The 18,372-nt window shown below is 40.5% G+C and overlaps 1 protein-coding gene across 1 annotated transcript in view; it reads left to right on the forward strand.

The window, feature by feature from the left end:
* Window positions 1-17,030, forward strand: part of MYPN (myopalladin) — a 72,991-nt gene extending 55,961 nt beyond the window's left edge. The window contains exons 13-20 of the mRNA XM_009095987.4: window positions 2,348-2,569; window positions 3,019-3,168; window positions 3,970-4,049; window positions 4,545-4,671; window positions 6,610-6,817; window positions 7,519-7,684; window positions 9,448-9,581; window positions 12,351-17,030. Coding sequence (XP_009094235.1) covers window positions 2,348-2,569; window positions 3,019-3,168; window positions 3,970-4,049; window positions 4,545-4,671; window positions 6,610-6,817; window positions 7,519-7,684; window positions 9,448-9,581; window positions 12,351-12,520 — 1,257 coding nt within the window. The 3' untranslated portion in view covers window positions 12,521-17,030. The remainder of the gene's footprint in view (window positions 1-2,347; window positions 2,570-3,018; window positions 3,169-3,969; window positions 4,050-4,544; window positions 4,672-6,609; window positions 6,818-7,518; window positions 7,685-9,447; window positions 9,582-12,350) is intronic.
* The last annotated feature ends 1,342 nt before the right edge of the window (window positions 17,031-18,372 follow it).

Here is an 18,372-nt window from a genome sequence, read left to right on the forward strand (position 1 = left end):
CACTTCTGTCTCCTTGGTCTCCTGAAGAAAGCAGAAGAGTTTGTCAGCTAAAATTTTTTGCTGCCTCCATCTTTTCTCCCTGCTATCTGGGAACTGCTGGTCAAGAGCATAACCAGCAGTAAGATGGAATGGCTAAATGATCAGGGGGTTGGGATAATTGCTGGTTCTTTAAGTAACTTTCTGTAAGATCTCAGACAAGATGCATTTTCTGAACCTTGTTTTTTCAGCAAATTGAATACACTAAGGATTGGCTACATCCTTATTTACTTCTTGTTGGGTTTCTAAAATTCAGTTTTCAATAGAAGCAGGAAAACTCTGGGCTTAAAACCTGCACAAATCCAGGTCTGAGCAAACTGATTTGTCTTCTACAGGTAATACAAAAATCTTTTCCCCAAAAAGGCAGTTTGCAATGGCTTGAGCAAGGAGCTCCTGCAGGTGTGTGAGGCAGTGCAGAGTGTGCTACCTGAGAAGTGCATCCAGGTACAGCTGCAGTGCTCCGTGGCCAGGACAAACACCGGTTTGGAGGCACAGACTGAAGCTGCCTCTTGCTCTGAGGCTTCACAAGTCACAGCAAGAGAAATTTGGTCAAATGCCTCCTGGTCTAGACAGGAGATTTCCTCATGCAAAACAGCTAAGTGATAAGACATTTCTAATTGAATTCAGGGGATCAGGAGAAAGTTCATCATCACATCAAATTATCTGGAAATGTTCATTTATGTAGGAATATGCTGGGTTTATTGCATAATCTGTTTAATGTTCTAAGAATTTTAATGCAATATATTTTGCATTTTCAGTTACACCAGCTAGAAATCTGTCCAGGTTTAATCTGATGTTAATTACTCTGAAAATACTTCCCTTTCTTCCTTATTTTCTCTTTTAGTATAGTTTTCCTTATTTAATTATGAACTAATATATACAGCATTCATTTCTGTAATTAGCAGGTGACTAATATTTGAATGCAAAATCCTCCAAAAATTGGTATGTTTTAATGATTTCTTTTGATCAACAGTGTGCAAGAGTATAATTTTTTTTTTGACAGGGACTTAGAGGAATGACATGTTTGATCTCTTTTGCTACCTGTGAAAAAACTCAGTGTCATTCCCTTTGCAGACTCACACTGCAGTATGTGTGCCTGCAAACCAAATTCACTTTCATGATGTCCTAGCTTTACTTGGGCTGTTTTATTTTCACTTGTAGAATTAGTCTAAAAGTGTCAATGGCTGCAAGTACCCCAGTGTACAATATTTTTTCTTGACCTAAAGATGGGGCAACTGAGAGGCGTTTTAAAGACTTTTGTTTTATTTTCAGTTTCATGAGAAGGGTGAGACAATAGAGATGTTGTAATTCATGACCAGAGGCCAGCTGCTTCCTAATTAAATATATATATACGTATATTATATACATATATACATTATATATAATACATATGTATTATATTTATATGTATTATATTTATATACATATACATAATTACATGTATTTATTTATATGTATTAGATATGTATTTGTATTATATTTATATGTATATACATATATATACATTTATGTGTGTGTGTATATATATATATATATACACACACACACATACACATATATATCACCGACATGTTTTATGAAAAATCCTTTCCTTAGGATTTTCCCTCCTGAGAAGCTGAGAGGCCTCAGGAACAAAATACAAACAATGATTCTCTGCTGCTGTGGAATGCAGCAGGTGGATCTAGGATTGGTCTTTGTGGTTGTTTCTAATTCATGGCCAATCCCAGTCCAGCTGTCCAGACTGTCTCGGTCACAGACAAACCTTGGTTATTCATTCCTTTTCTGTTCTTAGCTAAGTCTTCTGATGAAATCCTTTCTTCTATTCTTTTAGTATAGTTTTAATATCATATATATCATAAAATAATAAATCAAGCCTTCTGAAACACAGAGTCAACTTTCTCATCTCTTCCCTCATCCTGGGACCCCTGTGAACACCGTCACACATATAAATATAATACTAATTACATCATAACTGTTTTTTGGCCTATCAGCTTTAGTCACACCATGCTGTAGATACCTTAAAAGCAATCATCTAAAACTGCCCCTCGTGGGTGCTACTACAATGCATCTTTCCCAGTTCTATTGCTCCAAAGTACCCAGTCATATTTGTAAAGCCATCTTTTGGAACTTGTTTCTAGCTCCACTCCTCTCTCAACCATCCCTCTCCTATTCCATAACGTTTCTAAATTAGCATTTTTACCTCAAAGCCTGCACACTGTGTGAGCCTTCTGCCAGGCCCTGAGGTCTCTGCAGGTGCATTTGCAGGGCCAGGCCGTGGCAGTGGGGCTCAGCTGTGCCCCTGTCCCTGCAGGAATACCGCATCTCCAGCTTCGAGCAGAGGCTGATGAACGAGATCGAATTCCGCCTGGAGCGGACGCCAGTGGATGAGTCAGATGATGAAGTCCAGCATGAGGAAATCCCCACGGGCAAATACATTGCTCCCATCTTTGATAAGAGACTCAAGCATTTTCGGGTAATGGAAGGATTCCCTATTACATTCACCTGCAAAATAGTTGGAATTCCTATTCCCAAGGTACGTCATTCTCACTGGAACTGCTAAGGAACAAACCCCACTCCTCTCCAGTTTCTGTTCATCCCTCCTAGGCACATGGCTCTGTGGAGAGAGCTCCCAAATGAATCATTTCCCCAACTTTTCTAAAATCACAGTACCTGCTCCTGAGCATGCATCAGGCCTTGAGGTCCAACCACCTGACTCCAGGAGTCCCAGAACTGCTCAACCCCCAGAACTTCCCAGAGAGATGAGAGCTGATCTAAGCAGTAACCTGCCTAGAGCCAAGGAAAGAGCACCTGACAGGCCCAGCTGTGATGTGCAGCTTCCTGAGCTCGACCTGGAATCATTCTGTTTCACATTCTAGCTGACCTGCAAAGTTTATAACATTCTAAAATTGTATTAGCTATCCCCCAACTTCTGTTATTTTTCTAGTTACTGTTAAGTCACAGGGCTGTGTCTGATCACTACAGGTCTACTGGTTCAAGGATGGCAAGCAGATTTCAAAGAAAAACACACATTTCAAAATGAACAGAGAAGAAGATGGAACGTGTTCTTTACATATTGAAGCTGCTACTAATGATGATGATGGCAACTATACAATTATGGCTGCAAACCCACAAGTAAGGTGTTTTATTTTCTTTTACAAAAAAGCTTGTTGCCTCTTTTTCTAATATACATAAATAGGAACACAAATTAGGCCTCATGCTTTGACATCAAGTGGTGACTGTATCACAAATCAGGTGCTTCAGAGCATAGGAGAGGAAACCATGCAAAGATGACTGATGAAACTATTCCCCTTTTACACAGACAGCCAAAAGCACTAAGGACTTTTTCTCATGTTAGTTATTCCTGCCCTGTCTCCTTCCACTCTCTGTTGCTGATAGGTACCTTTTGAGATATGCTGACAAGACTGACATGATGTTTCAGGCAGAAAGAACAGAGCAGGAACAAACAAATAGTTAAATCAAATTTGGAGCTGTTACTAAACAATTCTATTCTTTATTCAGGATGCAAAGATGACACCATTCTCCTCGACCCCATTTAGAAGTACATTCATCAGGCAACTTTTTCCAGTTTAAATGCAGTTTAAACTTTTCTCTTTTTTGAAATTATTTTTCTGTTCAGTTTCCATATGGCTGCATTTTAAAGTGGGCCAGTACAAGGGTACCAGCAGACAGCACCTGTGGCATGAATAAATAAGCAGGGACAGGCACCACTGCTAAATGCATTGCCACAGCCTGGAAGAGTTTGGGAAACCTCTGCCTCAACTGCAGGCCAACAGCATTTGCTTTGGGGAAGTGGTGTTCTCACTATAGTTCAGCTGCTTTATAAAAATAAATCCTTTAAGGTTCAATATTTATACTTTGAAATTAAATAAGCCATTAACCAACTATTAATTGTGTTTCCATTGTGAATTGCAGGGGAGGATCAGTTGTTCAGGACACCTGATGGTTCAGAGTGTCCCTTTTCGGGGACGAATATCCACAACTCAGCCTCACAGGTGAAAGAAAAAAGTCCTGCAGACCTTCTTAATGCTTTTTACTGAAGGCATCCAAAATAACCACTGCATTCACTGAACTTCAGTTCTCAATCACAAAATGGAAATAACAGCAGAAGTTCCCTCCCAACAGGTCACTTCTATGTTTTTGAAGGGCATCCTCAAATAAAGGGAAGTTTAAGTACGATTTCATTTACTCGTTGTAGTGGAGCTAAAGGCAATGGATGGATTAGCAAAATGAAATTCAGCCCAAAAAAAGCAAAAAGAAGTAAAGGCTGGCTTGGGAGTCCAAGGCTACTACATGATATAGCTAACTGGATAATCTTTCTAAAGGGAAAATATGCAAGAATTAAATTACAATCAGTCTATTTCTTTCTGCCCTTTTATGTAACTCAAGCTACCTCTCCATCTTTTTCCTCAATTTCCTAATTTTTTTAAGCATTAGGGAAAAAAATCCCATTGACTTCCAAGCACACACATGTGATTTTTGCACTGCAGAACACGCCCCCGGGTGCCAGAGGGAGACAAAGAGGCGGTCCAAGAACGCTTTTTCAGGCCATACTTCCTGCAGGCTCCAGGGGACATGGTGGCACATGAAGGGCGACTCTGCAGGTTGGATTGTAAGGTATCAACTGCTTCTTCTGGTCACTCTCACTTTCCCTACCTCTGTACAGGTTTTCGTGTTCTTTCATGCATGCACGAACATTTTAATGCTTCTTTTTCCAAACTCTTTCTTAATGCCATTGTCTCTGAGCTGATTCCAGGGATTTCTTTTGAACAAATATTCTATGGGATGAAGAACACAGAAAACACAACCCAGAAACAGAAGGCTTACTTACAAGGCTGTTCAAATTACTAGATTTGTTCACTGTGTCCTTTACCAGAACGAACTCCTGAAGTTCTGCTCCATTCCCAGACTCTTGAACATAATCCAGAATAGCACAAAACCATGAGAAAAAGAGGATGCAGCACATTGCTTTGTGTCCAAACAAATGTTGTCCATTGTACTGGACTGAATTACTGAAGATTAATGCTCCCTGAAAAGAGGGAACTGAGCCTAGTTCATTTTATGCTTCCCCAGCATGCACAGAGGCAGAAACATCCCAATTTACTGATTGAAATCCTGGCATGAAAGAGTTGTCAGAGATTAGAGTACAGAGAGTGAATATTGAACAACTTTAGGGGAATCATCTGCTCCAACCTATTCTGGAACCCCTCTATGTCCCTGCAGTGCAGCAGAGGTGGCAGTGCTGACACTGACCCTGAAGAGGGGAGAAGCTCTGAGGCAAAAGTTAATGCCCTGAAGATGAGCAAGACTCATTACTACTTAATTTATGATGTAAAGTTTACAAGGAGCATGCCAAAGAATTTGGTTATTCCTAGCTCTGCTATCCTGGCAGAGCTTGTGAAGCCTTAAAGCATGTCTGGCATTGCACAGACCTGGGGGAGAGCAGTCCTCACTCAGACAAGTTCCACTCCCCTCTTCCTCTGCTTTGTAAAATGTTGTTTGGAAAGCAGTAATTTAGACATGAGTAAGTACTGCTCCCTATTGAAAAGGTTTTTAATATTACAATACAGTCTAATCTTTCAAAAAATACTTAATTTGTACTGTTCTAAAGCATGCAAGTTCAACAGCTATGAAGTATTATATCATTCTTCATTAAATTTTACAAAATACAAAGTAATTTGTAAATAACTTTTTTCATCTCTGTTAAACTCTGTAGTATTTCACATCAAGGAATTTGATTTCTATTCAGAACCAAAAAAGGGAAACTAGGAGATTATTAAGAGTCTTTTGTGAATCTCATATTCTAATTTCATATTTCAAACTTTCTTCCTTTTTGACTAAGAAAAACATAGATATCTGTGGTATTCACATGCCCTCTGAACAGAGAGAAACTGTGAGACAAGCAGAGAAGAAGGAAAACACAATTCTTATCTCTTGCTGTGCCTGTGTTGTGAACTCTGCCCAAATCCAGGGTCTTGGTTCTCCAGTCCAGGCCACAGCCCTACGTTGGGCACCACTTATTGTAAACCAACAGTGACTCCAACGTTGGTGAGGGGAGAGAGAATGATGCTTCTGACTCCATCGACAGAAGGCTAATGAATTCCTTTATTGTACTATGTACCTTGTATCTAAACTGAATCTGCCAGGCACTCACTCCTGCTCACAACTGCACAGAACTGCAAAACATCTTCACTTTGGGTAAACAATCTCCACATTGCATTCTACTTTAGCACAACACAGGCACAGCAAGCGAGATAAGAATTGTGTTTTCCTTCTTCTCTGCTTGTCTTACAGTTTTTCTCTGTTTAGAGGGCATGTGAACACCACAGATATTTCATGTATTTTTAAATCTATTTACTCCTTTGTTTTCTGGGTTTCTCCCTTTCGGAAGCAGTCAGCAGAGAAACAAAACCAGAAACAATTAAAAAAAAAAAATCTTTCTGGTCTAGATTGTGACATGATTCAGCTGTCATTTGTAAAAAAGCCTGGCTCTGAATTTCCTAACCTGTCTGTGCCAGCTGGACACTTGTGTGAAGCTGTTTTCCTGTCTCCCAGGTGAGTGGGCTGCCAACTCCAGAGCTGACGTGGCTCCTGAACGGCAAAGCCGTGCTCCCGGACGGCAGGCACAAGATGCTGGTCAGGGAGACTGGGGTGCACTCCCTGCTCATCGACCCTCTCTCCCAGAGTGATGCTGGAACTTACACCTGCCTTGCCACTAACAAAACAGGGCAGAATTCGTTCAGTCTGGAGCTCACTGTTGTTGGTAAGAAGCACTGGAAAACTCACCTCAGTGATGAAGTTATCTGCATGCATTTCTTCAAACTAACCTTATGTGGTTTCCCTACAGACAATCATAGTTAATAAATAGTTAATGCCCTGAGAGTAGGAAAATCCCACAGCTGTAGATACAGACATGTAATTTTTATACATATATTTCCCTCCCCAGCTGATGGAGGGAAATGTACCTGGTGCTCAGATGAGTGCACCCCTGTTACTAAGAGAATGTCATAAGAGCTCTGCCTCATTATCACCCATCCTCACTTTCTCCCCAGAAAATCCTTAGGGTTTGAATTCATAATATATATGTTGAGGTATTCCAGATTTCAGCCCAAATTTTATTGGTTTAAAAATGTTTTTAAATAAATCTGAATATTGCTCTTTAATAAAGCCTTAAAACATGTGAGATATTGAAATTTATAGATCTGGCATTAATTTTCTGCAATGGTAGTATGCTTAGACCCATTAGACATGCATATATTCTTTTATGAACTTCAGTTTTGCCTATTATTTACTTTATGTTCCCTTACAGAGGCTATATCATGGCATTTCACTTCCCTTCCAACATCTCACCAAAAATTCCCAACCTGTTTTGGTATCACAAGAATAATGTTAAACCATGTTCTCCCATACTATTCAAAGAGAAACAAGGAATAAAAATCTGTTGTTCAATAATTCTTTTTCCAGCAAAGGAAGTCAAAAGAGCCCCCATGTTTCTGGAGAAGCTTCAGAACTGTGGTGTTCCAGAAGGCTACCCTGTCAGATTAGAGTGCAGAGTTGTGGGAATGCCACCCCCCATATTCTACTGGAAGAAGGACAATGAGACCATCCCATCAAACAGGGAGAGGATGAGGTACTGAAACACCCATACCTGAATTTCCTATGCCTGGACCAAATGCAGTCAAATGCAGCACTGTTTGTTAATTTTTGCAAAAGAAGAGCTGATGAAATAATGTGCCTGGCTGTAATTAATGATAAATCAAGTGCTTTCCTTTTTTAAAAGATTTATACTTCAGCACATATCTGATTTTTAGTATCTCATTTCACTTGGTTCCAAGTAACAACTTGATGCAGTCACTGGATCTTTGAGATCAGCTTCAAGGAGTGCCCCCCTTCCCACACACAGCTGCAGGCTCTGAGTGCAGCAAGCTGGCTCTGCAGCACACCTGTTAGGGATGGGCAGCAAGCACAAGGAAAGCTCTTCCACAACTCTTTTAGTGGTCACCCTGCCCCTCTCCAAAAACCCCACCTAACCCTGACCTTCTGCAGCCTACAGTCTGTATGGTTTGGGCCCAGTCCTGTTAACTATCTTTGTAGATAAGATAATCTGGAGGAGGGGATTGAGTCTGCCATGAGCAAATTCATGGATTACACCATACAGGTGTTTCCATTTCATAGGGATTGTGGTTCTACACACACAAACACACACGTTGTAGTTACTGGAAAATCAACAACTCTCCTAAAATGCCACATTTCCAGTTGTTTCACAAGAGGTTAGAAGACAAATTTTGCTTCAGCTCAGCAGAGGAATGGCTAAGGGAAACCTCCCACACCCCACAGTGCCAGGAGCAAGCATAAAGGTTGTGACAGCTCTGCTATTGCAGCCAGCTGAGACCAGAAACCCCAAAGGCTTCCAGTGGCTCTGCACAGACCCACAGTCCCTCTCAGCTCACTGATCCCTGCCTGAAGCCAAGAGAGGGTTTTGTAGCACAATAAGGACACACACCAGCTCCTACACTTCTGCACCCCAGCCATAAGCAAATGGTGTAGTGCAGGGAACAAAGGGTGAAATGTTCCCTTTTTTATTAGGGCACAAAATGTCCTCTTGTCCTGCAAGTCCGTGGTTTGTTTCCAGCTCATACAGAAACAAAAGCTCAAATTTCAAAACATCCTGGAACTTCAAGGGTTCTGAAGTGCTCATCTCACTCTTCCTTTATAATGAGAGAAACACTTGGCTTGATAAAAAGGACCAGCCTCAGCCTAGAGAGCAGAGGAGTCTCAGTTCTGTTATATCCTGCTGAAAATTTTTCCTGGAAATTGCAGCCACAAAGTTTTAGATCACTGGAGAGCAAAGGAAGTGGAGGGAACAATGAAGCAGGTTTCTTTCAGAGTGTCAGCCAAACAAATCTTTCTGATTTTCCCACTTGGTCATTTTCTCATGGAAAAGGGTGCCCCAAGAAAGTTTCTGAGTGGCTCTGGTTGCTGTTGTGAAAAATATCACAACTTTGTGCAAGTATCACAACTTTGTGCAAGTGCTCTTGGTATTTTATGTTCTTGTTCCAGCTTCTGAACTAGTAAAAATACAGTATGATTGTGCAGCAGCTTTGCACAGCTTTAGCTCATTCGTATTCAATAAATAATGCTAATATTAACATATACAGAGTAACAACTCAGCTCCCACAGTCACACCATGGCTGTGCACAACTGAGAGGAGCCAGAACAGATCTGAGATTCCCTGATCATTGTTTGAGGCCATACTGAAAGCAAATCCATTGCCTATAGACTGCTGCCTCTTTGTGAGTACAGATGACAATGCATCTGTTTCATATTTAATAGACATATTTTAAAATCTGAAAGCTCTTGAGAAATTCTCATTCCCAAACACTTGTTTTCCAGCATGCATCAAGATACAACCGGCTATGTCTGCCTCCTGATCCAGCCTGCCAAGAAAGCAGATGCTGGCTGGTACACCTTGTCTGCAAAGAACGAGGCTGGCATTGTCTCCTGCACTGCTCGACTTGACATCTATGGTAGGTGTGGGCTGGGAAGGAAACCAGGGCCCAGCTGGCTCTTAGTCTGGCTTTGCCTGGGTAGAAATCAGTGTCACAGCTTGGCCACAGCTTCATCAGGCCCCAGAAAGGATCTACTGATACAGCTGAATGGCCAAACCAGCCCTGCTGCACTGGTGTAAAGGAGGGTAAGGACAAAAAGCCAAAGCAGGGGATTTGCACAATGTTCTCTGCTCCCATTTTCCACCTCCCAGAATCCCTAGACACAGAAGTACATATTTTCAAGTTGAACCTCAACTCTATTGCCTCTAACAAGTCTGTGCTACAGCCCTGACCTAGCAGAGCAATGAACTGCACCCAAGAAAGCAGATCCCTTCTTCCACAGAGCATGGGGGTGCAAACCCAGCCAAGCCCAACTGATGGGGGCTTCTTTACATCCAATACATTTGTCTAGGACTCAGAAGGCCTCAGCCCACCTCAAGAACTACAGCACATCATTAATCTATTATCACTGCAAGATGGAAGAGAAAAAGCAGAGTATTTTTGATCACTTAAGCAACATAATGCAACAGAAAGCATGTTCCACAAACTGGATTTTTTATATATATATATATATATATACACACACATATATATACACATATATATATACACATATATATATACATCTACACACATCTACACATATATATATATTTCTATCTACACATCTATCTATCTACACACACACACACACATATATTCCACAAACTGGTTGCATTAGAACAGACCCTTAAAAAAAACCACACAAAAAAAAAAAAAAAAAAAAAAAAAAAAAAAAAAAAAAAAAAAAACACCCAAAAAAAAAAAAACGAAGAGCCCATGTTTTCAAACTCATATTTCCATGCTGGTTTTTAAACCCCACCTAATTATCAAAGGGAGTCACCAGTGCATCTCTGTCAGCCTCCTGCCACCTTGTGGTGGTATGGGCATAGTAATGGAAGGCTCAAGAGAGGGCTCTCTAGAGGGAGGCTGATTGAAGAAAGGTGAAACAAAATTTAAAATTTCCTTAGGTATCTAAATGCTGAAAGACATAAATTTGCAAATGAAGGGTTCAAAGCCCAAACAGGAAAAATACAGAAATCAAGAAATGCTTCCCAATTCCAACCACATTTTCTGAGATATGCAACTCACACCCCAAAGTGAGTGGTGGAAGACATTTTTCTTTGTGCTGTTTTGAATGGGTGGGGTCGAGAGATGGAAGGTGTGGTCTGATTTGCAATTTTGCACACAAAGAAAAACAATAATGAGTAAATAATGAGTTCAAGTAGAAACAAATTTGGTGCTGCAAGAAAAAAGGAGGCTTGTTTGAAGATATTTCCAGATAGGGTTAAAATTCAGCATGGAAAGACATTTCCTATCAATGCTTATCATGCAGATTGTTGTCTCCCACACTAAAAACTTCAGAGCATTGGAGCCTGAACTTGGCTTCCATTTTCACACCCTTTCATTTTAACTGCTGACAGATATGTCTCTCTAATTTGGGTGCAGACCCATATGGATAAACACTGGCAAGGATAATATAATTTTCCCTTGTCTGAAGTGTTTTAGGGATAGCAACTACTAGGTATTATGTAATATAATATTTTTACAAAATTTTAGCAGTATTTGTTCATATGGGAGCATGTGGAATGGTACTTTTAAATTACTGAATGTGTGTCTTTGGAATACATTTCTTTCAGTATTAAAAATAAAATTCTAGAAAACATGTTAGTAGTTGCAACTACTACATGGCAATAAAAATTGCAATCACTTCCTTGAAGAAAAGCCATCCAGAGGATGAAGCAGAACAGAATCAGAGCCCTGGCCACTTTGTTCATTTCTTTTCATGCTATGTAAGGTTTTAGTTCTGATCAATCATTAAATTTAGGACTTTGTGAAATCAGTGCAGACATTGCCATTGAATTGAACAGGGATGAAATTTTATCTGTAGACTTCAACAGAATTGCTGACCATACAAACAATACCAAAGATAACATTTGAGAGAGCAGAGCCTAACCCAGAGAGCCCAATGCTGTGCTCCCTTCAGGGATGCTGGGAGCAACTTCCCAGCTGTGAAAAATGCCAATCACTTGTTTTTTTTTAATTTTATAAGAGTTTAATAGTAATTAAATGGTTATAAAAATAATAATATAATTAGAGTAAGAATAATTTGGACAATTTGAATTAGGACAATATGAGACAATAGAAACAAAGTGTTAAGAACAGTCCTGGTACCTTTTTCTGTGCAGCACAAGCCCAATGGCCCCATGTTAACAGAGGATGAACTCTTAAAAGCAACAGCCTGTTGCATATTCATACAGCTCATCCATGATGCATCAATTCCATTCAAACACAGGATTCTCTCTGGGCAGTGTCAGCTTTTTCTTCTGAATCCTTCCATCCTTAGCCAGGCAGGAAGAAGTCAGTTTCTTCTGATAACAGAACAGTAAATTCTCTTTCTCTGAAAGATTTAGGTATCCTGTGGCTGCTGTCTGGTGTGAGCACCTCATTCCTTTCTTTAAAAAAAAAAAAATATCCCACTTACACAGTTCCTATTTTAACTACAAAAGTTCCCTTTTAACTACAAAGCTACATTTACCATGCTATTAAAATGTTAATACAGCAATCGATACAACAGAATACATACAGTAAATATCTGTGCAGAGCCATAGAATGTGCACTTCTCCCAGGGCTGCGTGGGTTGATTCCCAGGGTTGCTTTGTAGCCAGGCTAGGGGTTTTCGAGCCTGGTGTGTTTGTGTTGCTGCAGCTCAGTGGCACCGGCAGATCCCACAAGCACTGAAGCTGCGGCCCGGGGGCAGCCGCTACAGCAACCTCAGCAGCCAAGGACTCGACATCTTCTCTGCCTTCCCCGCTGCCGAGAGCCCCGTGCTGTTCTCATCCCCGAGCCAAAAGCTGGTGGAGAGCGAAGAACTTTGAAAAGCAAACACTTGTTCCGGTTGCACCTGCAGAGAGAGACTTGGGACTGTGAAAAACTAAATAATAAAAACAAGAGAGGTACGACTCACCCTGCTCCAGGTTTACAAGCAGCTCGTTGGTAATGAAGTGTTCTGCTGCTGCAAATGCTGCAAGTAACATATGGTACCAGACTTTTTGCATATGATTTTAATGCAGGATAATTGTGGTATGGAGTGTCGTGCAATACATTCAGTACTGTGTAGTTTGCTAAGAATTACATAGTCAACATAGTTTTCAGCACCTAAAAGCCAATACCACTTTTACTTCTTGATTTAGAGCTACTGCACTGTAGCTGCCATGGTAAGGGTTGATGATGATTAGCTGGAATACTGCCAGTGAAAACACTGACATTACAGTAGCACCAATCCTGAATGAGGGAAAACAACAAGACTTTGAATGTAACTTAAAAAAACATGCCAAATAATCACAAAGCACAAGTCAAATGGAAAAGATGTAACTCATTTTTATATATGATTATTATGCCGGCCTATTCTAGAATTTTTGAACTCCAGACTAGGTAAATATAGCATTTCGTGTAGGTACAGCTCTATACCATAAATATTTATATCTGTGTGTGTGTGTACTCTATGAACTGTGTATTCTTGGTGTAAGGGTTCATAAAATAAGGTACAGGGCATGTGCATAAGGCACAGAGGAAATGGAAACTCCTCCTGTCTGAAGCATGTTCTCTTGAGCCCGTAGCTGAAACTATTTCCCAGATGTGCTTCATACTCTTTTCTTTACCATGTCAGTGATCCTCTGACTTCAACATGGATGATACCAAACTTGTCACTTCATGGCTTTTCAATATCAGTCTCTTTTTCCTAATTTTTAATGTGCATCTACCATCTAGCTCATTTTATAGCTAAAAGGAAAGGAATTGTGACCTGGTAAATTTTCACCACCCTTTAGGAAACGATCACAAGTGTGGTGTCTAACAGGAAGACAGAAAATTCTGTTAATATACCAAAGTCAAGCAACAGTTATATGCAAAAAGCTAAAAAATCTTCAACAGCAGTAATAAATAAGGGAAATGATTGAAAGCTCAACAGAAGGTGTTAAGTGACAACACTTAATGATTGATTTAAGTATATTTGCCATCTATACAATTACTTCAGTACCCCCAGCTGTTAGAATCTGTAAATATTTAAGATGTTTTCCTGCATCTTTAAATTACTGCTAACCCTCTCTCTAGACACTGGTTTCAAGCACGTCTTGCTGCTTTCAACGTGGCTGCAGAATGCCACAAAGTCATGATCGAAGTCACAGAGATGGAAACAAATTTTAACACTTTCATTTTAGACTATTTTGGGGGATTATTCAAATTGAAAATTTTAACTTTAGAAAACTCCATATGCAAAGAAAACAATGAAGAGTTATGTTAAGAGCAAAAGTATATTTGATATAGCCAGAGACTGAGAATGTCTTTCACTGAGCCTCCCACAAATAGAGCTTCTGTTGTTCCTAACTGTTGATTCCCTCAGGATTTAGAGGAAGTGAATTCCTTGTGTTGTTTTACTTCCCACCTGAGTGAACACCATAAATCATTATATCTCTTGCACTTTTGTTAGGAATCTCAGGCAACTCAACCCAGACTGGACAATCCAGAAAGCTAAACCCCAGTCTTATCCTGAGTTAAAACAAGGTACAGGTGTTCCCAAGGGAAAGCAGATGTTGCCCACACTGTACCTCTTCCCTGGCAAACAAAATAAAACTCATGGCTATTGACAGTCATGCATTGAGTTAAGTGACGTCAGTAATGAGATACAGAACTTAAGACACTCTGTGGGTCTGATCTTGTAGGATAGAGAATCTACTGCTCCTGTTATCTTCACTTGGTTCTTAGAGTGGCTTCAGGATTCCAAAACTACACCCAAAATTTCAAGTTTCCCACATTAGTTGCTACTCTTGGAAAAATAATCCAAGAAAAGTTATTGGATTTTGCTGGCTTAATTCAGTGCTGTTGGGAAATGGAAAGGTAGGAAATTAAGACACAAAAGATCAAACTCACATCTACAGTCCTGGTCTTCCCATCATTTCACAAAGCAGAGAGCAGGTTTTGAACTCAACTATTCCAGGCTGTATATTGGCCATCAGGCTTTATCCCTCAGCACAAGCTTAGCCAAGAGGTTGCCTGCTTGGAAGTCCCCTGTGGCTCCTTTTCCTGACTGACAGTGAGGGGTTGGACCAGATGACCTCCTGAGCTTTTTTCAGACCTAAATCACTCTACACTTCCTAAATTTTGGGTTTTTTTCCAATGTCTGTCTAGATATCCTACCTGGATTAATTTATCTGTCAGCTGAGTAGAAACTAAAAATTCAAGCCAGCACAAACTTTTCCTTTTTGCTGGACTGTAACCCTTTGTGCAAACCCAGCTACAAGTGCTCTTCACAGAGTGCAGAAGAAAGGAATGTGGTACTCACCACTGGAAGTAGCTGGGTCCCAGTGCTGGAATCATTCTGATCAGTATTACTGACAGCAGCAGTGGTTCTCTCAGACATCACACCCAAACACTCAATGCAAATTGAAATACAAAGTGCACAGTGCAAACATGCAAACCATCTCTCTTCACCTTTTCTCTGCAATACCAGAGGAGTGTTCCCAAACTCACATCATTATAACCTGAACTGACATGCTGGCCATCATGTGGTAAAATGTTTCTTAAAATGTCCATTCAGTTCTTTGGAAGTTGGAGGACAAGAAGCTGAAAGACTTTTCCCAAAGATCTGTGTAAGAAGGATTAAACCCCCTCTTAGGCATTCAAGAGAAATCTCAAGTGAGAGTCAGGCTACAGAAGGTAGATCACCAAAAATGCATTAGCTGAACTATAATATTCCCTCCTGAACAGTATTTCCTTGCAAAAAGATCAAAACCCTTCACATTTTCCTTCAAAATTCAGAAGTCAGCAATTTCAATTCCTTTCAGTAGCTCAGATGAAAACCAACTCATACCCTGGTCCCAAATGGTTGTAGGTGTTACATTTTCTTCCCTAAATAAATGCTACAGGACATTTCCCCTGTGTGTGTGCTGAGCCCATGCAGAGAACCTGCCAAGGCAGCAGGTGGGGATGGATGTCAGTGCTGTCTGACAAGTGCTATTGATGTGCTCATCACAAGGAAGAGCTTGCAAGAAAACTACACCAAAATTGTGTTTGTGTTGCTAAGCGGTGGAAAAGACAAGGGGAGAAGGCCCTTTCCTTCTTGTGGAAGGGAAGGACAGCAGGGCACTCCTGTGTTGCCACAGGACGTGCTGGAGCCACTCTGCTCCCTCCTGAACAACCTGGCTGCTCCTTGCTGCTCTTCACTGAACAACCAGCTCCACACCAACACAGCTTTTCATCCTCTTATTCAGGGCAGGCTACTGCAGCAACAAAACTTCATGTTACACCTTCCCCTGAAGTCACTGTTAGTGCTTAACTTCCAAAATCCATGAAACCAGCCCAATGTGGAGCATAATGCTGTGCAAGTGTGATACAGAAATGCTCATGTTTGGAACCTCTCAAGTGTTCACTGATTCCCAACCTTGTGGTTGATTTGGTTTCCCATTTCCTGCTAGTCCTGGTTTGGTGCACAACCAATCAGAGGCACAGTTTATTGCACACTACAGCAGAAATTACATCTTTGGCGTTGCAATTCTAGGTTTTAAAAAGTTTTCTTCCTGCTTTAAACTTTTTGGTTCAGACTGATGCAAAGCCAGCCTAGAGCAGCATTACAGCTGGGGCTGCATTGATAGCATTGGACCTCCTGCCTTAAAACCACTGGACTGAGTTCCTGGCTTCCACATGGAAGGGGGAGCAACCCTCCTGAATGCCTCACATCTGCTGACATGAGGAGATGAGAGCACACACTGCAAAAAGGAAAGTCTGCAGTTTGCATCTCAATGTGTAAACAACTGCCAGTCCCAATTGTTTACAGCAATTGCAGCTACTTCAACCAATAAATCTGGAATACAGATTCATTTAAGAACTGTGTTCTTAATGCCACCAGGTTTAAAAGCACTAGTTTCTGGAAAATGTCTTTACAAAACCTAATGAAATATTTATACTGTTAATACTGGAGAAGTGATTCATTGAAAATTGCCTCATTATTTCCAATACAAAAACGTTCACTTTGAGCCTTAACATTCTAGTTAATATTTCTTCTTGATTAAAGTTGATATTTTAATTTTTTTTTTTCCAAAGTCATTCTCACTGGCAAGAAAAATGCTCACTTCAGTTTTATAGTATCTTCTCACTGCACATGAAAGGAAAAAAACCCACCTGATTGTTCAGTATTGTATTTCCCTTCATCTCACCTGAACTTATAGAAATGCTTCAGAGTTGCATACAAGACTGTGTCCTTCACATGTTCAAATAATTGTGAAAATGTGCAACAATACCAGAAGTTTTCTCAGAACTTTGCTGTGACAGCTGATTCATGAAATCAGACTACATTATTTAGAAGAAAACCATAAATATTGTCAAGTTATATACTAGCCATGCTTCTTAGCAGGTAGCTGTGAAATAAAGTTGCTTTTTTAAACAATTCTTGGTATCAGTTCCCATCAGTTCTAAAACATACCTCTGCCTGCACTCTGCCATAGCTGAACTCCTAGGATTTAATCAGAGTGTGCCTGTCCCTGTGTCACTGGCCCCTTCTGCCCTGGAATCCCTGCTTGCTGCCCCAGAACAGCCCTGTGCAGCACCTCTGCAAGCCCTGGCTGTGCACCCAGCACTGCAACAGGAAAAACCTCCACGAGGGCAAAGCAAACACACCAAGCACACTGAAGTTCACTGTTCCCTCTGCACGCCTGCAACACTAAGAACTGAGCAGCTGCTTTGTGCAAGGGCCCTTCAGGACATTTTGGAATGGGTTTTGAATAAGCTGCAGCTGCAAACCAAACCTTGGAGGGAGCTGGATCTTATAGCTCAGCTGCAGAAGAGAACAGGACCAAAAAAAGGAGGAGTCCTGCCACTTTTGCTCTCCCATGTAACCATGTTTCTCCATTCCCACCTGATTTCCATGTACTTCTCTGCCTGCCAGGTCAAAGGAAATGTTCTTAAAACCATTTTAGCTCAGCTACAGCTCTGTGAGCTGAAGTGGCTCCTTCACATTTTATCATTTCCTCTGAGCAGCAAAAGTTGCTTCTATTAATGCCTTTATTCATCCTCTCTCTCTATATATATATATATAGTCCACTATAAGGAGCCATTTATTGCATAATCAAAAGAAATCTTGGGCCATATGTGTGTGAATTTAAGGGGAGTTCTCCATTGATACCAGTGGGAATCCAGTTCAGGAACTGCCCATCCTTTATGATCACACAGTCTGTTAGTAACAGGAACCACAGTTTTGTAAAGAAAGAACACTGAAGACAATTTCAAATGTTAGAAAAAAATGTATTACTATGCATCCCAAGCTGCAGGAAGCCAGTCAAAAATGAACTTCTCATTCCTTGGAGTTACACATGCAGACACTTCCAGCAAATTTTGTAAGGTATCTTTTGCACGCTAATTTCTGTACAAATGAAAACTGAACTCCAAATTAGAAAAAAAAATTAGCAGACAATATGAAAATGTACTCTTTAGTAGAAGAGACATTTAAATATTATACATGGGGGTGGTTAGGGGTTTTGAAGCCAGCTTTGCTTGACATGTAATTAAAGTTTAAAATATAGAGAATTTTTAGGAAGTCCACAAGTATCAGGTGAAATCAATGGGTTTTTAAGATATCTGTGTAGAGGAAACACCGGATTGCTTCTTCCATGAATAAACATGTCTTCATCCTCAGTGCACTTGGTTTTTTCCTCTGGATATTTTGTAAAAATAGAAGAGT

Source organism: Serinus canaria, chromosome 6 (genome assembly GCF_022539315.1).
Source record: "Serinus canaria isolate serCan28SL12 chromosome 6, serCan2020, whole genome shotgun sequence".
Classification (NCBI taxonomy): Eukaryota; Metazoa; Chordata; class Aves; order Passeriformes; family Fringillidae; genus Serinus; species Serinus canaria.